This window comes from Rhinatrema bivittatum, chromosome 12 (assembly GCF_901001135.1).
Source record: "Rhinatrema bivittatum chromosome 12, aRhiBiv1.1, whole genome shotgun sequence".
In the NCBI taxonomy this organism is placed as follows: domain Eukaryota; kingdom Metazoa; phylum Chordata; class Amphibia; order Gymnophiona; family Rhinatrematidae; genus Rhinatrema; species Rhinatrema bivittatum.
This window is the reverse complement of record NC_042626.1, coordinates 49,355,830-49,376,137: the sequence shown is the minus strand read 5'-3', so window position 1 is coordinate 49,376,137 and position 20,308 is coordinate 49,355,830. Positions and strand designations below refer to the sequence as shown.

Here is a 20,308-nt window from a genome sequence, read left to right as displayed (position 1 = left end):
GGAGCAGAAACGGTGACACTGACTCATTTCCCCTTCACAAGAAAGGGTGGTAGAGACAAAACATTAAAAGTATGGGAGAAGCACAAAGGAGTCCTAGTTGTGAAGAAGTGAAGGGAAAACCAAAGATAAAAGATAAAAGATCAACTGAGGTGCATGGCATTACACCAGGAATAAAATTGAACAGACTAGCTGGGCTGGGATCTGGCACCAGAAGCCTTCATTTGCAACTATCTGGGGAATTTTTTTTCTTTTTTATATTCCAACTTACTTTACTCCAGTCACTGCAGTAACCATTCTTGGCTGGAGGCCATGCATTCATAGGTCCCAAATCCAGCCTCTAGGTGTCACCAATGTGCGATGACTAACTCTCTTCCACCACCCCCCACCCCCGGCCGGCTCAGGAAGACCTAAGCTGGGAATCTAAACCCAGGTTCCTCCATATGGCTGGGTGCAGCCCTGCTACCAAGCCCCTGGGCTGGCCGCAGTTTTCTCTGTTTCTATAAAAACACTATTCTACTACAGTGCTAATGCCAAATGAGATGTTATGAAGAAAGCTGGCAGAATACCTATTGAAGGCTTTTTAAACACCTACCAAGATACATTTTAGGACTTTTACAGCTATTCATTAAACCATTCATAGGGAATTCTCATCCCTTTCAACTCACACATGCTTAGTTTATTGGTTATATTTACTGTGTATATAATCTATAACTACAGAGAAAATGAGCCATGTATATTCTCTCCATGAGCCAGGGCAGCCCTGGGGAGTAGGGCTGGCAAATAGGGGCAACTGCCCAAGTCAATGCAGCAGTTGATTCACCCCAAGCCCTGAACCCTCCTAAGGTCAGTCCTGCCATAAGCAATGTCACAGTCCATAAGACAATTAAATGTCCATTGCCATTAGATGTTTGGCAACAGCTACAGAACTATTCTGGGCTTCAGAAGCTATTTTCTCTACGCAGTAACTCAGTGTGAAAAGAGAGAGAACTGGTGAGCTGAGTGTAGCATACAGCCAGCATAAAAGTTTTGTTTATTGCTTTAATTTTAAATGCCGTCATTTCTATACAATCCCTTTAATCGCCAGAGGGACTTTAGCATTTGTTTCAGCTAGAACTCTCTTCTTGCTTAAGCTGAGCACTTGACCCTGATATATTCTCGAGAGGCTAGAGAAGAAAGATCACCACTTACCTCCAAACAGTTCCAAATCTCTTAAGCCCTCAACAACAAATTTGTCGGAGACCCACCGCTGTAAAGAGAAGCCCAATGGAAACTGGTTACAAATCTCCTACAGATATTATTCCACTGATTTTGTGCAGTGCCGATCATGCTGCGGCGACGAGCAATGTCAATACCACAGAAATGAAGGGGCAGGCTGTTACTGTTTCCGCAGCTCAGCAATTCAATTAGCCGGTTTGTCTTTTTCCAAAGAACATAGTCAGTGGGACGCAATGCCACTAGGATAAATTCACTGGCTGATGGAGAATTCCATGATTCCCAGCTGATAGCAAAGTTGCTTACCTGTAACAGGTGTTCTCAGAGGATAGAAGGATGTTAGTCCTCACACAAGGGTGTCATCATCAGATGGAGCCCAGCACAGAAAACTTCTGTCAAAGTTTCCAGAATTTTGACTTTGCATGTTGAGCATGCCCAGAATGCCCCATACAACATGGGGTCCCTCTTCGGTCTTATAACATAGAATTAGCTTTAAAACAACAAAAAGGAGAAACACATCTCCGCAGGGTGGTGGGCGGGTTTCTTGAGGAATAACATCCTGCTGTCCTCAGAGAACACCTGTTACAGGTAAGCAACTCTGCTTCCTCCAAGGAAAAGCAAAATGGTAGTCCTCATGCATGGGTGAATCCCTAGTTACAGGCTGCTCCCCAACACAAAAGGGGACCAACAAACACCAACCAGGTGCCAACACGCACAAAAACACCAGTGCTGTTGGTAAAAGAGGGGGGGGGGGGGGGGGAAACAGCCTGAACACAAACAATGGACCTTAGGCAGGGAGACTTGGGCTCTACACCTCAAAGAGATTCCTAAGGACAGACTGGCCGAACCTACTGTCACATCGGCCATCCCTATCCAAAGGTGAGATAGGAATGTGTGGAGAGAACTCCATGCCACAGCCTTGCAGATCTCCTCCGCGGGAACTGCTTTCAAGTGGGCCACCGACATTGCCATGGCTCTGACAGAATGAGCCTTGACAAGACCCTCAAGATGCAGTCCCACCTGAGCATAACAGAAGGAAATGCAATTTGCTAGCCAATCAGACAGTGTCTGTTCGCAACAGCAAGTCCCAACCTATTGCTATCAAAAGAAATAAAAAGTTGGGTGGACTGTCCATGGGCTTCTATCTGCTCCAGGTAGAAGAACAAGGCTTGCTTGCAGTCCAAATTGTGCAGGGCTCTTTTGGCTTGTTGAAAGTAGGGCCTGGGAAAGAAAGTTAGCAGGACGATAGACTGGTTAAGACGAAAGTTCGTCACCACCTTAGGCAGGAATTTAGGGTGCATGCGCAAGACCACCCTGTCATGATAAAATTTAGTATAAAGTGGATACAGTGGATACACTTCAGCATGCAGGGTCAGTGAGCTCCCGACGTTAGTCGGGAGCTCACTGACCCTGCATGCTGAAGTGACCGCCACCAAAAATATGACCTTCTAGGTCTCTTCTTATTAATCGATGAGAGAGGAGGCGATCCGTGCTGTGCGCTGCCAAATGTACATTGTACCGTTGATGAACAGAATCGATAGCAATTTAAGCACGTCTGATGCTTATTGAGCCCCTGAGGCAGCCACTTTATGTGGCGAAACTCTGCCAGAGTCGGGCAGTTTTTTACGTCTCCTCCAATAAAGAATTGAAAAAGGCTTCTTTGTGGCATCCCTTTTGTTGTCTTCCTTCAGACCCACAACTGGGCCATCGTGTCCCTTACTTATCTCCAAAGAGATTCTCCCCAGTACACAGCACCTTAGCGAGACGATCCTGAACTTCTGGAAGGAGATCAGAGGCCTGCAGCCATGCCATTCTGCGGGCGCCGATTCCCGCTCCAGAGACCCTTGCTGCAGTTTCGAAAACATCATAGGTCGCATGAACCTCTTGTTTTCCCCACTCCAATCCCTTATGCACTACAGGGAGTCCTGCTGCTGCTATCTCCTGCACCTGCTTTCAGAGGTCTCGCAAGTATTGGCTCATGTAGAGCTGGTAGGAGGCAATGCGGGCAATAAGCATGGCGGCCTGGAACAGTGTTCTCCCAAGAGCATCTAACGCCCTGTTATCCTTCCCTGGGGGTAGCAAAGAATGGGTCAGAGAGTGCTTGGCCCTCGAGGGCAGAATAGACGATCTCCGATTGGTGGGGCAGCTGACACTTATTGAATCTGGTAGCCTTCTGGACGAGGTAGACCCCAACCACCTACCGGTTGTGAGGGGGTGTTTACATATCTTCAACAGCAGCTCCTTAAGGATATCGTGCATTGGGACTGCCATGATTTCCTTAGGAGGCTCCACAAACTGGAGTATCTCCAGCATCTTGTGCCTGGCATCTTCCTCTGTCAATAACAAACAAAATGGCTTCCGCTATTACCCGCACAAAACCTGTAAAGGATAAGTCCTCCAGTGGGGACATCCTTCGCTCTTTTGGAGGAGACAGGGGAAATCCTCCGAGCCCTCAGAGGACTCCAAAGTATCATCCCCCCCAGGGATCATAGGGACCCCTCATCCTCACTGTAATCTACAGGTGGGGCTCTGGGTGCTTGGCCTTCGCCCAGAGGTGCAGTCACCGGCACAACCGGGGCAGGCCCCTGCAAAGCTGAACGGGGGCAGCAGGCTGCGGTATCTCTGCCGGCCCAGGTAGAGCTTCCTCCTCCTTGGAACTGGCAACAACCACTGCAGTCGGAGGAAGCATTGGTGCCCAAATGGGCATCAATGCCAGCCAGGTCGGTAACACACCAATGAGCACATTGAGCCGTTCCAGCAGCGGGTCCAAAGCAGGCAGGACCGGAGTCTGTGCTGTCAGTGCCACGGGACGGATGGCCTGCATTGCCCGCTCCACCATCAGCTGGACGCACCGCTCCAGCTTCTCCTCGAAAGTTACCGAAGCCAGCACCAATTGGGAGGAAGGAGGGGTGGCCAGATTTTCCTTAAATCCCCGAGGTGCATCAGTAACTGGCACCAGGACTAGTGGAGACCATCGCGGACCCCGGCATCAATGGAGGATGGGCACTTCTCGCCACAAGGTCGCTTCGATGGCATCATGGCATGAGCCGGCGCATCCCTATGCCCAGCATCGTGCATCGAAGGCGACCGTGCTTATGCTTCCTCGGCTTCTCTCTGTAGTCAGCTCGGTCTTTCCCCAGTGCAGAGATTGAAGATGAGGAAACCGACCTCCTCGACCTGCAGGAGACAGAGTGTGGCTGGTCTCCGGTGCCCCTATACACCGGCAGCATCGACGGAACAGATGGTCCTGCCAATGTCGATGGAATGGTATCCATCGGTGCAGCTCCAAGGTCCATCGGTGTTGATGCCGCCGATACCAAAGTTGATGGTTCGGACTTCCCCGACCTGAAGAGTTTCTTCATCTTGTCAAGTCGAGCAAGACGTCCCTTCGGGGTCATTTGGGCTCACTTGCGGCAACCCCAGATGTCTTGTGTTGCCCTCAGGCAGAGGACACATATATCATGGGGATCCGTGATCAACATGGCCCCTAAGCATCGTTGAAAACCAGTTGTTGCTATGACAAATGCAAAAGAGGGATGCAAAAACAACAATGGGGGCGGGCACCAAGGCACTAACTCCACAGGGGAATGCGAAAAGAAACTTACCTGAAACGTCGAGAAACCTAGCTGAGGAGGTTATAGATGGGACAGAGAGAGACCCGGCATCGATGGAATGCGAAAACCCAAAGGAAAAGAAAAAATAAATCAGGGGAAAAAGTTTTCCAAGAGTTTTAGAGCAAAAAGGTCAAGAGTTCACTCAAACCGCAATGCAACAGCTCCACGGAAAAAAAGCAGACTGAAGAGGGACCCCATATGGATGCGAGATATAGGGCATGCTTATGCCAAATCAAAGTTCTGGAAGCTTTTACAGAAGTCTCCCCTGCCGGGCTCCATCTGATGATGTCACCATTGTGTGAGGACTACCATCCTGCTTGTCCTTGGGAGAAGGGGAATTCCATGATTCCCAAGAATTTACAATCTGAGCTACAATAGGAATCCCCTTCCATGGATACATCTAAAGTATGAATATGGCATGAACAGAGGCCCAAGGAGATGAGACATCAATACCTCAAGACATCCAAAAGTACAATCCCATTTTGAACAAGTGAAGAGAGACCTCAGAAAATGTGCATAATTCATGCATTGTTTACTAAGTATTTAAGTATTAGAATAGCACAGATGATTTTTTTTCCAGAATATTCTCTCAAATTTGAGGACCTGGTTATGTCAAAAGACAGATTAACCTAGTGACACACAAGTTCAGTACATAATATGGCTTTAAAATCCTACTTGGGCAACCAAAATGACAGCATTATGGCATAATAGTCCTGCCACAGCAAACCCAACAAAACCAGCAGCATCTGAATATTTCTCAGAGGTAAACCCATTCATGCAGAGTTTAGGGTCCTCTACTATAGTAACATAGTGGGTGACAACAGATACTGAATAGTTTGCAATACTGCAACCTCCCAACCCCGTTCCCTACTATTGTCCTCTCTATCTATCCTAGAAGTCTTGAGTAAGTACCGGTAATTGGTTTCTATCACAAGACATCTACTACCCTCTCAATAGAGAAGGATTTTCTCGTGTTTCCTCTGAATCTTCATCCCTGCAAATTCAGATCATAACTCCCTTTTCTATGGAAAATTTCCCCTTCCTATAATTTATTGAAGCCTGCCAAATATTTGACACTTGCTATTGTATCCCCCTTTCCCTTCTCTCCTCTGAGGACATTTTGAGTGTGTTAAGCCATTCTTTGAGGAGATTTGTGTTGCAAGCTTTGCATCATGTTAATAGCTCTTTTCTGAACCACTACCATCCTCCTGATGCCGTTACAAACTGTACAACTTTTAGAACTGAACACAGTACTCAAGGTGGGATTTCAATGGTGCCCTACACAAGGGAAACATTACCTCCTTTTTATTTCCTGCTGATACTACCTCTACTTATGCAATACTGATGTATTTTCCAATTGCTTTCTTACACTGACTAGCTACCTTGAGGGCATCTGAAATAAGTACTCCTAGAACTCTTCTGCAGCTCAAAGTCCTAGGTTGGCTGTTGAATCCATCAGAAGGAAAGTGGGGCAAAAAAAAAAAAAAAGAGACAATAACAGAAAAAGCCACCACCCCATTCCTATTATTTAACATTTCTCTAGCTCTGTTAGATGTACCATTTGATTTACTTACTAGAAAAGACATGGAATCCAGTTGTGTAGGTCTATCGCAAGTACTGAAAATAAAGGAAAACCCTGTTACAAAGACATACATAAAAACACAGACATTACGGCTCATTGCAAAAAAGCACAAATCACTTGTACTTAGGAACAAACAGGGCTTTCTCTAAATCTAAAATAAAATGCAATCTGGGCAGACTGGATGGGCCATTTGGTCTTCTTCTGCAGTCATTTCTATGTTTCTATATGTTTCAATCAACTGTTATTCAAATAGGGCAAAATATGGTCAAAAACCAAACTTGAATAAGACATGCCCAGGAACTGAATTTATGCTATGAATAACGGAAATCAGATTCTATTTATTTTCTATGAATACAAAACCTTAAAAAAAAAATAAAATTATAGAAAAATAGCTTATACATGCTAGCCAAAGTCTATTCTCTGTCTGACCACTCACATAAGCATCATGCGCTTCGTGAAAACACCTAACTGGGAAACAGGCAGGAAGGCTGAGCAAGAGAAGCCTTGGCAAGCAAAAAGCACCAACATTATATATATTAGGCCAGTGGTTCTCAACCTTTTTTCTGTCGGGACACACCTGACAGATGGTTCTCACATGCGTGACACACTGACCCATGATCGTCACAGGGCTAGATGTAAATGTACAGTTTGCATCCACGGGAACCCCCCTGATCCACAATAATGGATGTAAAGCAGAATTATGACATTCCCCGTTCAACTCACTCTACAAAAAAGATATTCTGGTTCTGGTGTCATCTCAGTAACAGCAACTCAAACTCCTTCTACTTTCAGGCTCAATAGCCCTACTTATGAAAAGACAGCAGTTTACCACCAATGCATGTCCTCTTGAGAAAACGCAACAAATAAGACTGATAAAACACTTACATGCTAGTAAAATATCTCTGTAACAGACACAGAACCGACCTAACATACTCCCAGGATCTGTAGTAATGCACATAAACTAATCCACACACAGTTACACCTGTATTATGGAATACACTCAAACAGGAGCAACCCTATCTATGAAAAGGCAACACTACAAATATTAAATCAGGCCCTAAAAACCAATACACCTCTTATTAGGAAAACAGAACTAGCAAGCAGCTATAGATCCCCACACAGAAATAATTGTAAAACTATACTAATAAGCAGAATAAATGTTTCACAACAACTATGAACAGAATAACATCCAACAATTAAAAACTCATAAAAACTATTAAAAATTCTCCAAACACCAATAAAATATTTCAAAAAAAGCAGACACATCACATAATATTAAATAATTAAAATAGCAGTCAATCAAGAAAAATAAACTTAAAAAGCCACCTTTACTTACCCCCTCCAGCAGCTTTCCTACTCCTCTTCCATGCAGGCTGTAGCACACACCAGAAGCAGCAGTAGTGGCTAAGCTCTATACTCATGGTCCTCTTCCTTAGGGCCCATGTCTCTCACACACACACACCATACCAGTCATGCCCCCATGACCAGTTTCTGTCTCTCACACACCAATCATCTCCCAGTCTTTGACAAACACACCAGTCACCTTCCTGAACAGTTTCTCTCATGCCATACACACACAGGCTTCCCACTCCCGTGTTCCACTTACATATATGGGCTTCTCACTCTCATAATCACTTTCTCTTTCTCACATACACTCACCAGTCTCTCACTCCCATGCTTGTTCTCTCCACATGCACAGGCTTCTCATTCCCATAATCACTTTCTTTCTCTCCCACATACACACACACCAGTCACCTGATCTCTCTCATGCATACACACACAGGCTTCCCACTCCCATGTTCTCTTTCAGATATACAGGCTTCTCACTCCCATGCTGTATCTCACACACTCCCAGCTTTCTCACTCCCATGCTCACTCTTCACATGTACAGGCTTCTTATTCCCATAATCACTTTCTTTCTCTCTCTCACATACACGCAAACACACACCAGTCATCTGATCTCTCTCATGCATATACACACACACATAGGCTTCCCACTCTCATGTTCTCTTTCAGATATACAGGCTTCTCACTCCCATGCTGTGTCTCACACACACACAGGTTTCTCACTCCCATGCCCACTCTTCACCTGCACAGGCTTCTCATTCCCAAAATCACTTTCTCTCTCTCTCTCTCACACACACCCGTCACCTGATCTCTCTCATGCATACACACACACACAGGCTTCCCACTTCCATGTTCTGTCTTACATACACAGGCTTCTCCCTCCCATGCTGTGTCTCACACACACCCAGGTTCTCACTCCCATGCTCACTCTCTTCACATGCACAGGCTTCTCATTCCCATAATCACTTTCTCTCTCTCACATTCACATACACACCAGTCACACCGTCACCTTACCAACCAGTCTCTCTCATATACATGCACACACACAGGCTTCCCACTCCCATGCTCTCTCTCACATAATCAGGCTTCTCACTCCCATGCTTTCTTTCACATACACCCCCACAACACCAGGCTTCTTACTCCCATGCTTTCTCACATACCCAGATTTCTCACTTCCATGCTTTCTCTCTCTCACACACACACATCCCTGACTGTCTCACACTCTCACATACACATCAGTCATCTCCTTGAGCAGTCACTTTCATTGTCTCTCACATATACACATACATCAGCTCTCTGACCAGTTTCTCTCAATCACACACATACTCTCGATCAAATACATTCTCTCACTTACACACAGGCTGGCTGGCTGCTTCTCTCTCTTTCTGTCACTCACTTCCTCTCCCCCCCCCTCCCAGCACAAACGGTAGCTGCTCCTCCAGCCCCCGCAGGCCAAGAAGGAAGAATTCCATCGATCGCGGGAGGCTCATGCTGCTCTCTCCTTTCCCTTCCGCTTTCTCCCCCAGAGCAGGAAGATGAGCTGCCTCTCCTGCTGCCACCGGACTCCTGCTATCTTCGGGCGTCCGAACTTCCTGTCGGGGGGGGGGGGGTAGCGGAAGCGCAGCGCACAACGTCCGCTTCCTCCCTCCCCCCCCAAGCAGGAAGATCGGCGGACCATACGGCCCGACGCCCGAAGATAGCAGGAGGCCGGTGGCAGCAGGAGAGGCAGCTGATCTTCCTGCTTTGGGGGAGAAAGCGGAAGCTGTGCGCGACGCTTCCGCTCCCCCACCCCAAGCAGGAAGATCGACGGACCATACGGCCCGACGCCCGAAGATAGCAGGAGAACGGGTGGCAGCAGGAGAGGCAGCTGATCTTCTTGCATTGGGGGGAGGAAGCGGAAGCTGCACGCGGCGCTTCCGCTCCCCCCCCCCCCGAACAGGAAGACCGGTTGGCCATACGGCCGCAGCAGCGCTTCCCCATGTGTGCCGTGATGGCGCGCGAGGCGTGGGTTCTCTTGCGGCACGGCCTTTCTTCTTCCCGCGCACCACTTCCTGTTCCGGGTCCGGGGGGGTGGGAATGCAGGCGCGGGAAGAAGAAAAGGGCAGCCGCGGATGCCACAGCTTTTTTTTTTTTGCACCGCTGCCGTTCCCGCTGGGCTTGAACGTGCTGATAGCCCGGCGGCAACGGCAGCAGGGAAGAACGAGCAGCGGGAGGGACCGGGAGCCACGCGACACACCTGCCGGTGCTTGGCGACACACTAGTGTGTCGCCAAGCACCGGTTGAGAACCGCTGTATTAGGCTATGCAGGTTCTTAAACATGCCAACTGATACTGCACATTTTGTTAAAGGAAAAGTCATTTTTCAGTGGTTGGTTTCAGCAAAACTGACTTGCCCCTCCTCAAAAGGGGCGAGAGAAGTCTGAGGAAAATGAACAAATATCAGTGGTTGTGCTACACAAAATGGATAGCTCATGAATAAAATGAGAAGCTTGGGAGTGGGTACCAAGGTGGAGTGGATTACAAATTGATGGACTGACAGGAGACAGCGAGTAATGGTAAATGGAATCTACTCTGAAGAGAGATTGGTGTTAAGTGATCAGTATTGGGACCGGCTCTGTTCAATATCTTTGTGAACGATATTGCAGAAAGGACAGAAAGTAAAGTTTGTCTATTTGCAGATGATGCTACAATATGCAACAGAGTGGACATGCCTGAAGGAGCAGGGAGAATGAAACGTGATTTAGAAAGCTTGAAGGGTGGTCAAAGAGTTGGCAGCTGGATTCAATGCCAAGAAGTGCAGAGTAATGAATCTGGGGTGCAGTAATCTAAAAGAGCTGTATGTGATGGGGGAGTGAAAGACTCATGTACAGGGACTGAGAGAGGGACTTGGGGAAATAGTGTCTGGTAATCTGAAGGCAGCGAAGCAATGTGACAAGGAGATAACTGAAGCCAGAAGAATGCTGGGCTGTATAGAGAGAGGAATAACCAGTAAGAAAAAGGAAGTGATAATGCCCTTCTACAGGGTCCTTGGTGAGGCCTCACTTGGAGTACTGTGTTCAGTTCTGGAGCCCATATCTCCTAAAGGATAGGGACAGGACAGAGGCGATGCATAGAAGGGCAACCAAAATGGTGTGGGGTCTGTATCAGAAAACCTATGAGAGGCTGAAGGATCCAAATATGTATACCCTTGAAGAAAGCAGGTGCAGGAGAGATATGATAAAACCTTTCAGGTATCTGAAAGTCTGTAATGATGCACGAACTTCAAACCTTTTCCGTTGGAAAATGTAGAACTAGGGTTCACGAAATGACACTCCAGGGGGACAACTCAGAACCAACATCTTGAAATATTTCTTCACAGAGAAGGTGGAGGATTCCTGACATGCCCTTCCAGAAGAGTTGGTGAAGATGAAAACAGTAAACAAATTCAAAAAGGCATGTGATAAACTCTGCAGATTCCTTTTTGCTAGAGGTTGGAAATAAAGAAAAGGGTGCATGGAACAGCAGTTACTATCAGAAGAAATTTGCTAGGCAGACTGGATGGACCATTTGGTCTTTTTCTGCCATCATTACTATGTTACCCAGTTGGGCACTTCATCTATTTTACCTGACTAAATGAGCTTTAGTGACCAATTTAAAGAAATGGATTACAGTATCATATCTAACACCTCCAAGTTGCTTGCACTGCTGATTTTTTTAGTTTACAATTGATCCCAACTCAAATAATGAGAAATTACTACTTTCCTGATAATTTCCTTTTCTTTAGGACAGTCAGATGAATCCAGAACAAGTGGGTTATGCACCTCTACCAGCAGATGGAGACGGAGCAAACAGACATCACAGTATATAAAGCCCTGCAGTGACATCAGCCTGCCAGTCTTTTCTTCAAAAGCAACTGTGGACAGACTAGCAAAAAACTTGATTAAAAACAGATAATCATTGCAATACTCAGCCAACAGACAAAACTGTGCTCAGACAAGCATGTAATAACACTAGTTTTAGGGACTGGAGTAACACTTACCAGTAATCCCTATAACATGTAGGCAGATAGGAGGATCATTATGCAATTATTAGGCAGCCAAGGAAGGGAAGCTGGATTAATCATCTGATTGTCTTAAAAAGGAAATTATCAGGTAACTAGTAATTTCTTAGCATCCAGTCAGATGAATCCAGAACAAGTGGGATGAGCCCAAGCTTCTCCCGAATAGGGCAGGAGGCTGCCTGCGGTACAGTCAAAACCACACATGCAAGGCTGCATCTTCCTGGGCCTGAACATCCAGACAATAATACCTAGAAAAGGTGTGTAAGGAAGACCACGTTGCAGCTCAGCAAATGTTGGCAGGAGAGAACAATCTCACTTCTGCCCATGACACTGCCTGAGCCCTAGTGGAATGAGCCCTAACCTGACTAGGTAATGGCTTCCCAGCATCCACGTATGCAACCGTGTCTGCCTCCTTAATCCAGCAAGCTATGGCAGCCTGCGAGGCTGGCTCTTCCTGTCTAGTACCGCCGTGCAGGACAAACAAGTGATCCGACTTCCATAAAGGTTCAGTAACCTCCAGATACCTGACAATATGTCTCTTGACATCCAAGGGTCACAACAGACAATACTCCTCTACATCTCTCTCTCTCTGTCCAGAGATAGCAGGAAGAAGGACTGATTCAAGTGAAACCTCAGTGACCACCTTTGGTAGAAAGGAACAGTATGCAGCTGTACTGCCCCTGGAGTCACCTGGAGAAACGGCTCTTGGCAAAGCAAGGCCTGCAGTTCAGAAACCCTAAGCACAAAACAAATTGCCACAAGGAACACCGTTTTCAAGGTCAGCAACTGCAAGGACAGTGTATGTAGCGGTCTAAGTGTAGGGCCTGCCAAAAAATCCAAAACCAAATTAAGACTCCACAGGGGCGCCGGAAACTGCAAAGGAGGATGAAGATGTTTCACTCCTTTCAGAAAATGGGTCACATCAGGATGAGCCGACAAGGATCCATAATTTACCTGATCACCGAAACAGTTGAAACCGCTACTTGTACCTTTAGGTAATTGAGAACCAAGCCTTTATTCAAGCCATCCTGCAAAAGTTCCAAAATGAGCAGAATCTTGACCAAGGAAGGAAGAGTACTTCGATCCTCACACCAGGCCTCAAACACTCTCCAAACCCACACATAGGCCAAGGAAGTGGAGAACTTTCTAGCTCTTATCAAGGTGTAAATCACCGTTGCAGAGTATCCACTTTTTGGCAAGCGAGCCCTTTCAAGGGCCACACCGTAAGACAAAAATGAGTTGAATCTTCGTGAAGAACAGGTCCCTGCTGCAACAGGTTCCTGTGCACTGGAAGTCGAACAGGCGATTCTAGCAGGAGCCTCCGTAGATCTCCATCAACCAACAAGGACTGAATTGCACAGGCTGGGTAAACAAATCAGCGTGGCAGTAGCTTGCTTATTGCGGCAGTTACTACCCCTAACCAATTAAGCTAGATTCTTCATTTAGATGCAGCTCCAGCACTGCTCTCTACATCAATGGTGGGGGTGGAAGGTAACTAGAACCAAAAAGTTACTAATAAGGGCCAAGAGTAACAGATAAGTATGAGAAAAAAAAATAAGTGTGAAAGCTTGCTAGGCAGACTGGATGGGCCGTTTGGTCTTCTTCTGCTGTCATTTCTAAGTTTCTATAACACGAATTCCTGGGCCACTCAAGAGCACCATCCCTTTGCGGCGTTTGATCCTTCGAATCAGCCTCCCCAACATGGGCCATACAGGAAAGGCATACAGCAACTTGTCTTCCGGCCACTCCTGCATTAGGGCTTTGATCCCCAAGGACTTCCTCCTGCAGCTGAATAAACGAGGAACTTCTGCACTGTGCAAAGTTACCAACAGGTCTAGGAACAGGAGACCCCAGCGATCCCAAATCAGTTGAAACGCCTCATTTGACAACGCCCAGCCTCTCATTGCTGAGAAAGTCTGCTGTTATATTGTCTTTGCCTGCAATGTGCGAGGCTGAAATCATTTGGAGATGCACCTCTGCCCATTCCATAAGTTGATCTATTTCCTGCGACACTTGTTAGTTTTTGGTACCTCCCTGCCGATTGATGTAAGACACAGACATTGCATTGTCTGACATTATTCGGACTGATTGACCCTGCAGCCTGTTGAAGAACTGTAAACATGCCAACCAGACTGCCCCAGCTTCCAGTCGACTGATGTTCCAGAGAGACTCTGCTGCACACTAACGCCCCTGCACTTTCAGCTCCTGATAGTGAGCTCCCCAACCAAGGAGACTCGCATCCGTTGTCATTACCAGCCAGTCCGGTGGGGTTAGGGAAACTCCCTTCCATAGATGATCCGCCTGGAGCCACCACAGAAATTGGGAGGAGACCTCCATTGGCAGATGGAGTCAAATCGAATAGTCCTGAGACTGCGGGTCCCACCGAGACAGCAGGGAGCGCTGAAGAGGATGCATACGTGCCCCTGCCCAAGGTACCACTTCCAGAGTCACCGCCATGAAGCCAAGTACCTGCAGGTAAGACCATTCAGTTGGGCGTAGAGTGTTCAACAACAGACTGAGCTGAGCTAGCAAATGAATTCGAGCTTCCACCAGAACACCCTGCCCTGCTTCATGTTGAACCAAACCCCGAGGTATTCCAGTGACTGAATAGGCTGAAGACTGCTCTTGGCTAGGTTCACCACCCAGCCAAGCTCCTGCAACAGGAAAATCACCTTGTGAGTCACCAGGCAGCTCTCTTCCAGCAACTTGGCTCGACTCAGCCAGTCAGCCAATTACGGGTGTACTAGGATTCCATCCATTCTACTCTGCTGCAACTACTACCATTACCTTGGAAAAGGTTCTGGGAGCATTGGCCAGACCAATGGGCAGCGCTTGAAACTGAAAGCGGCGCCCCAGAACTGCAAACTGCAGAAAGCATTAATGTTCTAGTCGGATATGAATGTGAAGATACGCTTCAAACAGATCCAAGGAGGTTAGAAATTCCCCAACTGCACATCCATTATAACCGAGCGCAAGATTTCCATACAAAAATATTTCACCCGCAGATGATGGTCGACACCTTTGAGGTCCCGGAAAGGACAAAAGGAGCTTTGCCAATGTATGCTCCACTGCCTGCTTCTTCCGCGGGAGTGGCAGGAAGACTCCATGAACACATTTATTTAAAAATTTTTATATACCGCAAACAATAAGACATTTACATGTCCGTCTAGGCGGTTTACAAATATACATACATAAGTTAAAATAGTCAAGCACAACAGATTTACCTACGAAGGTTAAAATAGACAAACACAGCTAATTTGAGCATGATAAAGGTCTAGCAGTATATCGTATTGTTGTAATTAAGTTATATTGTACGCATCACTGAATAGATGTCTTTAGCATTTTCTTAAATTCTTTTTTTTTTTTTAATATAATTTTTATTGGGTTTTACAAACAGAAACAGATGTCAACATGTGGTACATAAGAAGAGCACCATGGACAATGTCACCCGACATTTCTTAAAATTGAATAATGAGTTAAACAACAAGCAAACAGTCAATATCAATAACAGTTAGACGAGAATACAGTATACACTGGATATAGCGCTCAACTTAGGATTAGAAGTAATTTTCCCCCCGTTTCGGCAACTCCCTCCCCCCCTTTCCCTTTATCCCCCCCTCCCCCTTGTTCCCTTCATCACTGAGGATGATGAATTCTGTGTTTGGAATGTTGAACCACACTGAATATTCAAAACAACCAAAACAGTACAGCATAAATGAATACCAATCCTAATAACCAGTTGCGTATACTAAATAAGTTAAACTTATGCAGTTACAGCTGTTGCAGCTTTGGGATCACCAATGATTTAGTAATGCTAACGATAATGATGTCTCCAGCGGGATCCTTGTATAGAGACCGGGGCACACCCCGTGGAACAGACGGTAATCCTGGGGAACATTAAGTTATGGTCTAAGTGGTAAAAAAGGACAAAGAAAAGAAAAGCGAAAGGTTAGTGTACTGGTATATCCTCCAGAGTCTAGATGGATCTCTCTAAGGCAAGCAATCATGTGCTAGGGCCTGTGTGTAGTCATAGCTCGAACTGAGGTATATTAGATACTTAAAAAGTTCTTGGTGCTAGATAAGTAAAAAGTGGTTCCCAAATGCTTGTCATTACAGCTTTCTTCTTTGGTGAAGTACTCTTTGCCGCTGCATACTCCATAGCACTGAGATTAATTAATTGCTTAAACCAAAACTCTACGGCCGGTGGTGTCTCATCTAACCATTTTGTGAGGATAGCTTTTTTCCCCAGTAGGCCAGCTCTTTGGAGGAACAACATAACCTGTTTTGTTCTTAATAGAGATGTGAATCGGAACTGAAATCGGATCCGATTCTGGTTCCGATTCACATCTCTAGTTCTTAAATTCTTTACGGTTTGATGTAAGTCGAAGGTTTTCGGGGAGAGAGTTCCATAAAATTGGACCAGCAACTGAAAAGGTTCTTTTGCGGATTAGAGCCAAACTGACTGTTTTGACTGTTGGTACTTCTAGCAAACATTTGTTCATGGATCGTAGCTGTCTTGGGGGTTTGTATATGCGTAACATGGAGCAAAGCCACACCGAGTCAGCATTATAAAGCAAATTGTGGATAGTGGACACAATTTTATATCTGATACGGTGAGTTATAGGAAGCAAGTATAATTGTTGTAAGATGGGTGTTATATGATCTTTACGAGATAAGTTATATATTGTTCTTGCGGTAGCATTTTGAATGAGTTGTAATGGATATATTGATGATAGTGGCATCCCGAGGAACACTGCGAAACTCCATCGCATATCCTTCTTGTATCACTTCCAGGACCCACTTCCAGTATCTGAAGTGATTTCGACCCACCTCTGATAAAAAAAAAAAAAAAAAAAAGAGAGGGCGGCATCCCCTTATCTCCTGTTCCCAGGGGTGGGACAGCAAACCTTCATTGGGAGATTCGGGGAGATGCCACTACCCGAGTTTGCACTCCTTCTGCGTTGTCTGGGACAAAAGGACCGAGTCCTACCGAAAAGGTTGAGTCCTCTGAAAGTTCGTTCCTCTATCGGATCGAAAACGTCTGGATCCTCAAGCACAACCTCTCATGTGAAAGGAGTGCTGCATCTGCTTCTTATCCTCCGGAAAACGAGGAACTGGACATTCACCCCATTTACAGGACGGTTCCTCCAACTTGCTCCAATAAAAGTGAGCCGTTAAAGGAAAATTAGTCCTTACCTGTTAATTTTCGTTCCTGTAGTACCACGGATCAGTCCAGACTCCTGGGTTTTGCCCAGGAGACAGAGAAGTTTTGACCGCGACTGCCCTATATCCTAGGGTGCCACCTACTGTCTGTCAGTATTAATCATTATCAAAACAGAATGGTATTCCAATCAAACTAACTATATACAACCAAACTTGGAAATGAAAGTAGATCACTAACTCCAAATGGGAACAGAACCCGTTGAACATGGTAAACAAGCTTTATCTGCAGACCCCAAAATTAACAAGTGATGCTGAATGAGCAGACTCTCCGTTACCTCCATAAAATGGGCGGGACTCTGGACTGATCCGTGGTACTACAGGAACGAAAATTAACAGGTAAGGACTAATTTTCCTTTCCCTGTACGTACCCGGATCAGTTCAGACTCTGAGATGTACCAGAGCTCTTCTCAATAGGGATGGGATCCGGAGAGGTCTGCTCTGAGCACACCTTCTCCAAAAGTTCCAGAACCCGGAGCATGTACACTGCCTGCACACTGCCTGCGAGCGGGTAGAATGAGCACTAACCCCCATCGGCAAAGGTTTTCCAACCAACAAATATGCTGAATTGATTGCTTCTTTCAATCAGTGGGCAACTGTGGTTTTAGACGCCATACACCCTTTCTTTGGTCCGTGCCACAAGAAAAAAAGGTAGTCGGACAGACAAAACCCGTTCATCACCTCCAGATAACGCAGTAAGGCTCTACGAACACCCAACTTCTGTAAATCTCTAGAGACCAGATCTGACCTGTTCAGTTCCTGAAAAGACGGGAGTTCCACAGATTGATTCAAATGAAAGGCAGAAACCACCTTTGGGAGAAAAGAAGTAACCGTCCACAAGGAGACTCCCGAATCATGAATCCTTAGAAAAGGTTCTCTGCAAGACAAAGCCTGGAGCTCCAATACCCTTTGCTCTGAAGTAATAGCCACAAGAAACACCGCTTTTAACGTAAGATCCTTCAACGTTATCCTTTTCAAAGGCTCAAAAGGGGACACACAAAGAACTTTGAGGACCAAATTGAGATTCCAGGACGGACAAGGAGACCGGAGAGGACGACATAAGTGCTTAGCCCCCTTGAGAAAACGAGCTACATCCGGATGCGAAACAAACGCTACTCCCTGGATTGTACCACGCAAGTTACCTAGAGCTGCCACTTGCACTCTCAAAGAACTACAAGACAAACTCTTAGATAAGCCTTCTTGGAGAAAACACAGGATATCGGATACTGACGCCCAGCGAGGAAGAAGGTTACGTTCTATACACCAAGATTCGAAGACTTTCCACACCCGGGCATACGCGAGAGAAATGGACGTCTTGCATGATCTCAAGAGGGTAGTAACCACCGCATCTGAGTAGCCCTTACTCTTCAGATGCCGCCTCTCAAAAGCCATGCCACTTGCCACCTGAATATTCCCTTGCTCGGAGGGTCCGGCTGGTGAGAGGCCCGCGGACATTTCCTGCATCCAGGTTTCTGGGCTGGTGACGTCAGAAGGAGGAGCCGGGTAGGCTTTAAAATCTTGCCTACGCCGGCGCAATGCTGCTGCCTGAATATTCCCTTGCTTGGAGGGTCCGGCTGATGAGAGGCCTGCGGAATATTTCCTGTATCATTTCCTTGGAGGCCCATGGACATTTCCTGCATCCGGGTTTCTGGGCTGGTGACGTCAGAAGGACGTCACCAAAGCCCAGGGACGTCACCAGCCCAGATTTTAAAGCCGGGTAGGCTTTAAAATCTTGCCTACGCCGGCGCGCGGCTTTGCCCGGCTTAGCCCGGATTGAACGGAGATTATTGATTTCTGCGGCCCTAGAGAACAAAGACAAGTTAAGTACAAGTTTTAGTTGTCTATATTTGTCTGCATTCCCAATTGGGTAAAATTGTGGGTTGGAAAGTTTCTTTAATTAAAATATTTAGTTGCTATGCCTCATACCAAGAGGAAAGCGAAGTTGAGAGATCTTTCCTCAACATCAATGCCAAATAAAATGTTACAACCCAGTATTGCGGATTGTTTTCAAATTGTTTCCATATCAACACCGGAGGGGGCCGCTAATAGCTCATCTCAGGAGCAGAACTATTTGGCCAATGAAACATCTTTAACCCCCGGTGCCCCAGAGAAACCAGTCCCGTCCCGTCCCCCGTCTGCGAAATCTGCTGAAATTCAATTTTCATCAAAAAAATCCTTTAATTCCCAAGGAGATGTCGTGAATTCGACTAAAATCTCCGATGACATAGAAGAACAAAGTCATGAGGAATTAAAAGCCAGGTCTCCACCGTTTGCAGAAGGACTTGTTGGGACTTTAAAACAATTAAGAGGGGATGCACATTTATCTGGTATTAAGGATATCTGTTATTACTCCAAAAAAATTTTCTATAGAAGAATCGGGTTCAATGATGGTTAATATGCAAAAATCCATAAATAATCTTACATTGACAGTTCAAGAAGCATTAAAAAAGAATACATATATACAGGAAAAAATAGAACATTTGGAGAAAAATGCAAACACTTGATTTGAAATTGGGAGAAATTCAGAAAGTTCAAGTTAACCTGATAAAATCAGCAGAAGAATGAGAAGGGAAAATAGAAATATTAGAGAACCAAAATAGGAAATTAAATCTTAGATTGTTTAATTTCCCAAAAGTTAATTTAGTAACGCCAACTGATTTATTTAATAGCTATTTGAAGAATATTCTAAAATATTCGGAAATTTCCTTACCTATATTATCTAAGATTTACTACTTATAACAACCTCAAGAGGGAAAAAATTTGCAAAGTAAAGAAAGTCTGAATCTAGCAGACTTTCTTGAAAAATCATATGAGTCTAAAATTGATAATAGGGCTACGTTATTAGTCCAATTTTCATCCCTTTTACAGAGAGATGCAGTATTAAAACTGCACTTTAAATATCAAAAGCAAGATTTCTATGGACATCCCATAAGGATATTCCCTGATGTAGCCTGTACAACTCAGATGAAATGGAAAAAATTTATAGTAATGCGAAAAGAAGTACTGGAAAGAGGTGCTCAATTTACCTTAAAATACCCTTGTAGGTGTTTCATAAAGCATTTGGATGCTAGATATATCTTTAACCACCCAGACCAGCTTCGTGCTTATTTAGATACACACCCTTAAATACTGTTTTAAAAAGGGATAAGTAATATTAAGTGTGGGAATAGACAAGAATTGTTTAGAGTGAATAAATCACTTATTTCTTTGGGTTATGCTCCAGGTTTACTTAACTTTAATTGTTCTCTAATTTCCTATTGATTTCTTATGTAGGGGATAATATGATATTGAAGCA

General features: G+C 45.4%; 1 protein-coding gene across 7 annotated transcripts in view; it reads right to left on the bottom strand.

Annotated features, from left to right (window-relative positions):
- STRADA (STE20 related adaptor alpha) overlaps positions 1–20,308 on the bottom strand; it is an 88,626-nt gene that overhangs the window by 63,048 nt on the left and 5,270 nt on the right. For 5 of the 7 annotated variants that reach the window (XM_029572173.1, XM_029572174.1, XM_029572175.1 and 2 more), the window contains exons 2-3: positions 6,401–6,443; positions 1,189–1,246 (exon numbers count right to left, since the gene is read on the bottom strand). In XM_029572173.1, coding sequence (XP_029428033.1) covers positions 1,189–1,246; positions 6,401–6,443 — 101 coding nt within the window. Of the gene's footprint in view, positions 1–1,188; positions 1,247–6,400; positions 6,445–20,308 lie in introns of those variants that run through there. The other 2 variants (XM_029572177.1, XM_029572178.1) reach the window with 1 other exon arrangement.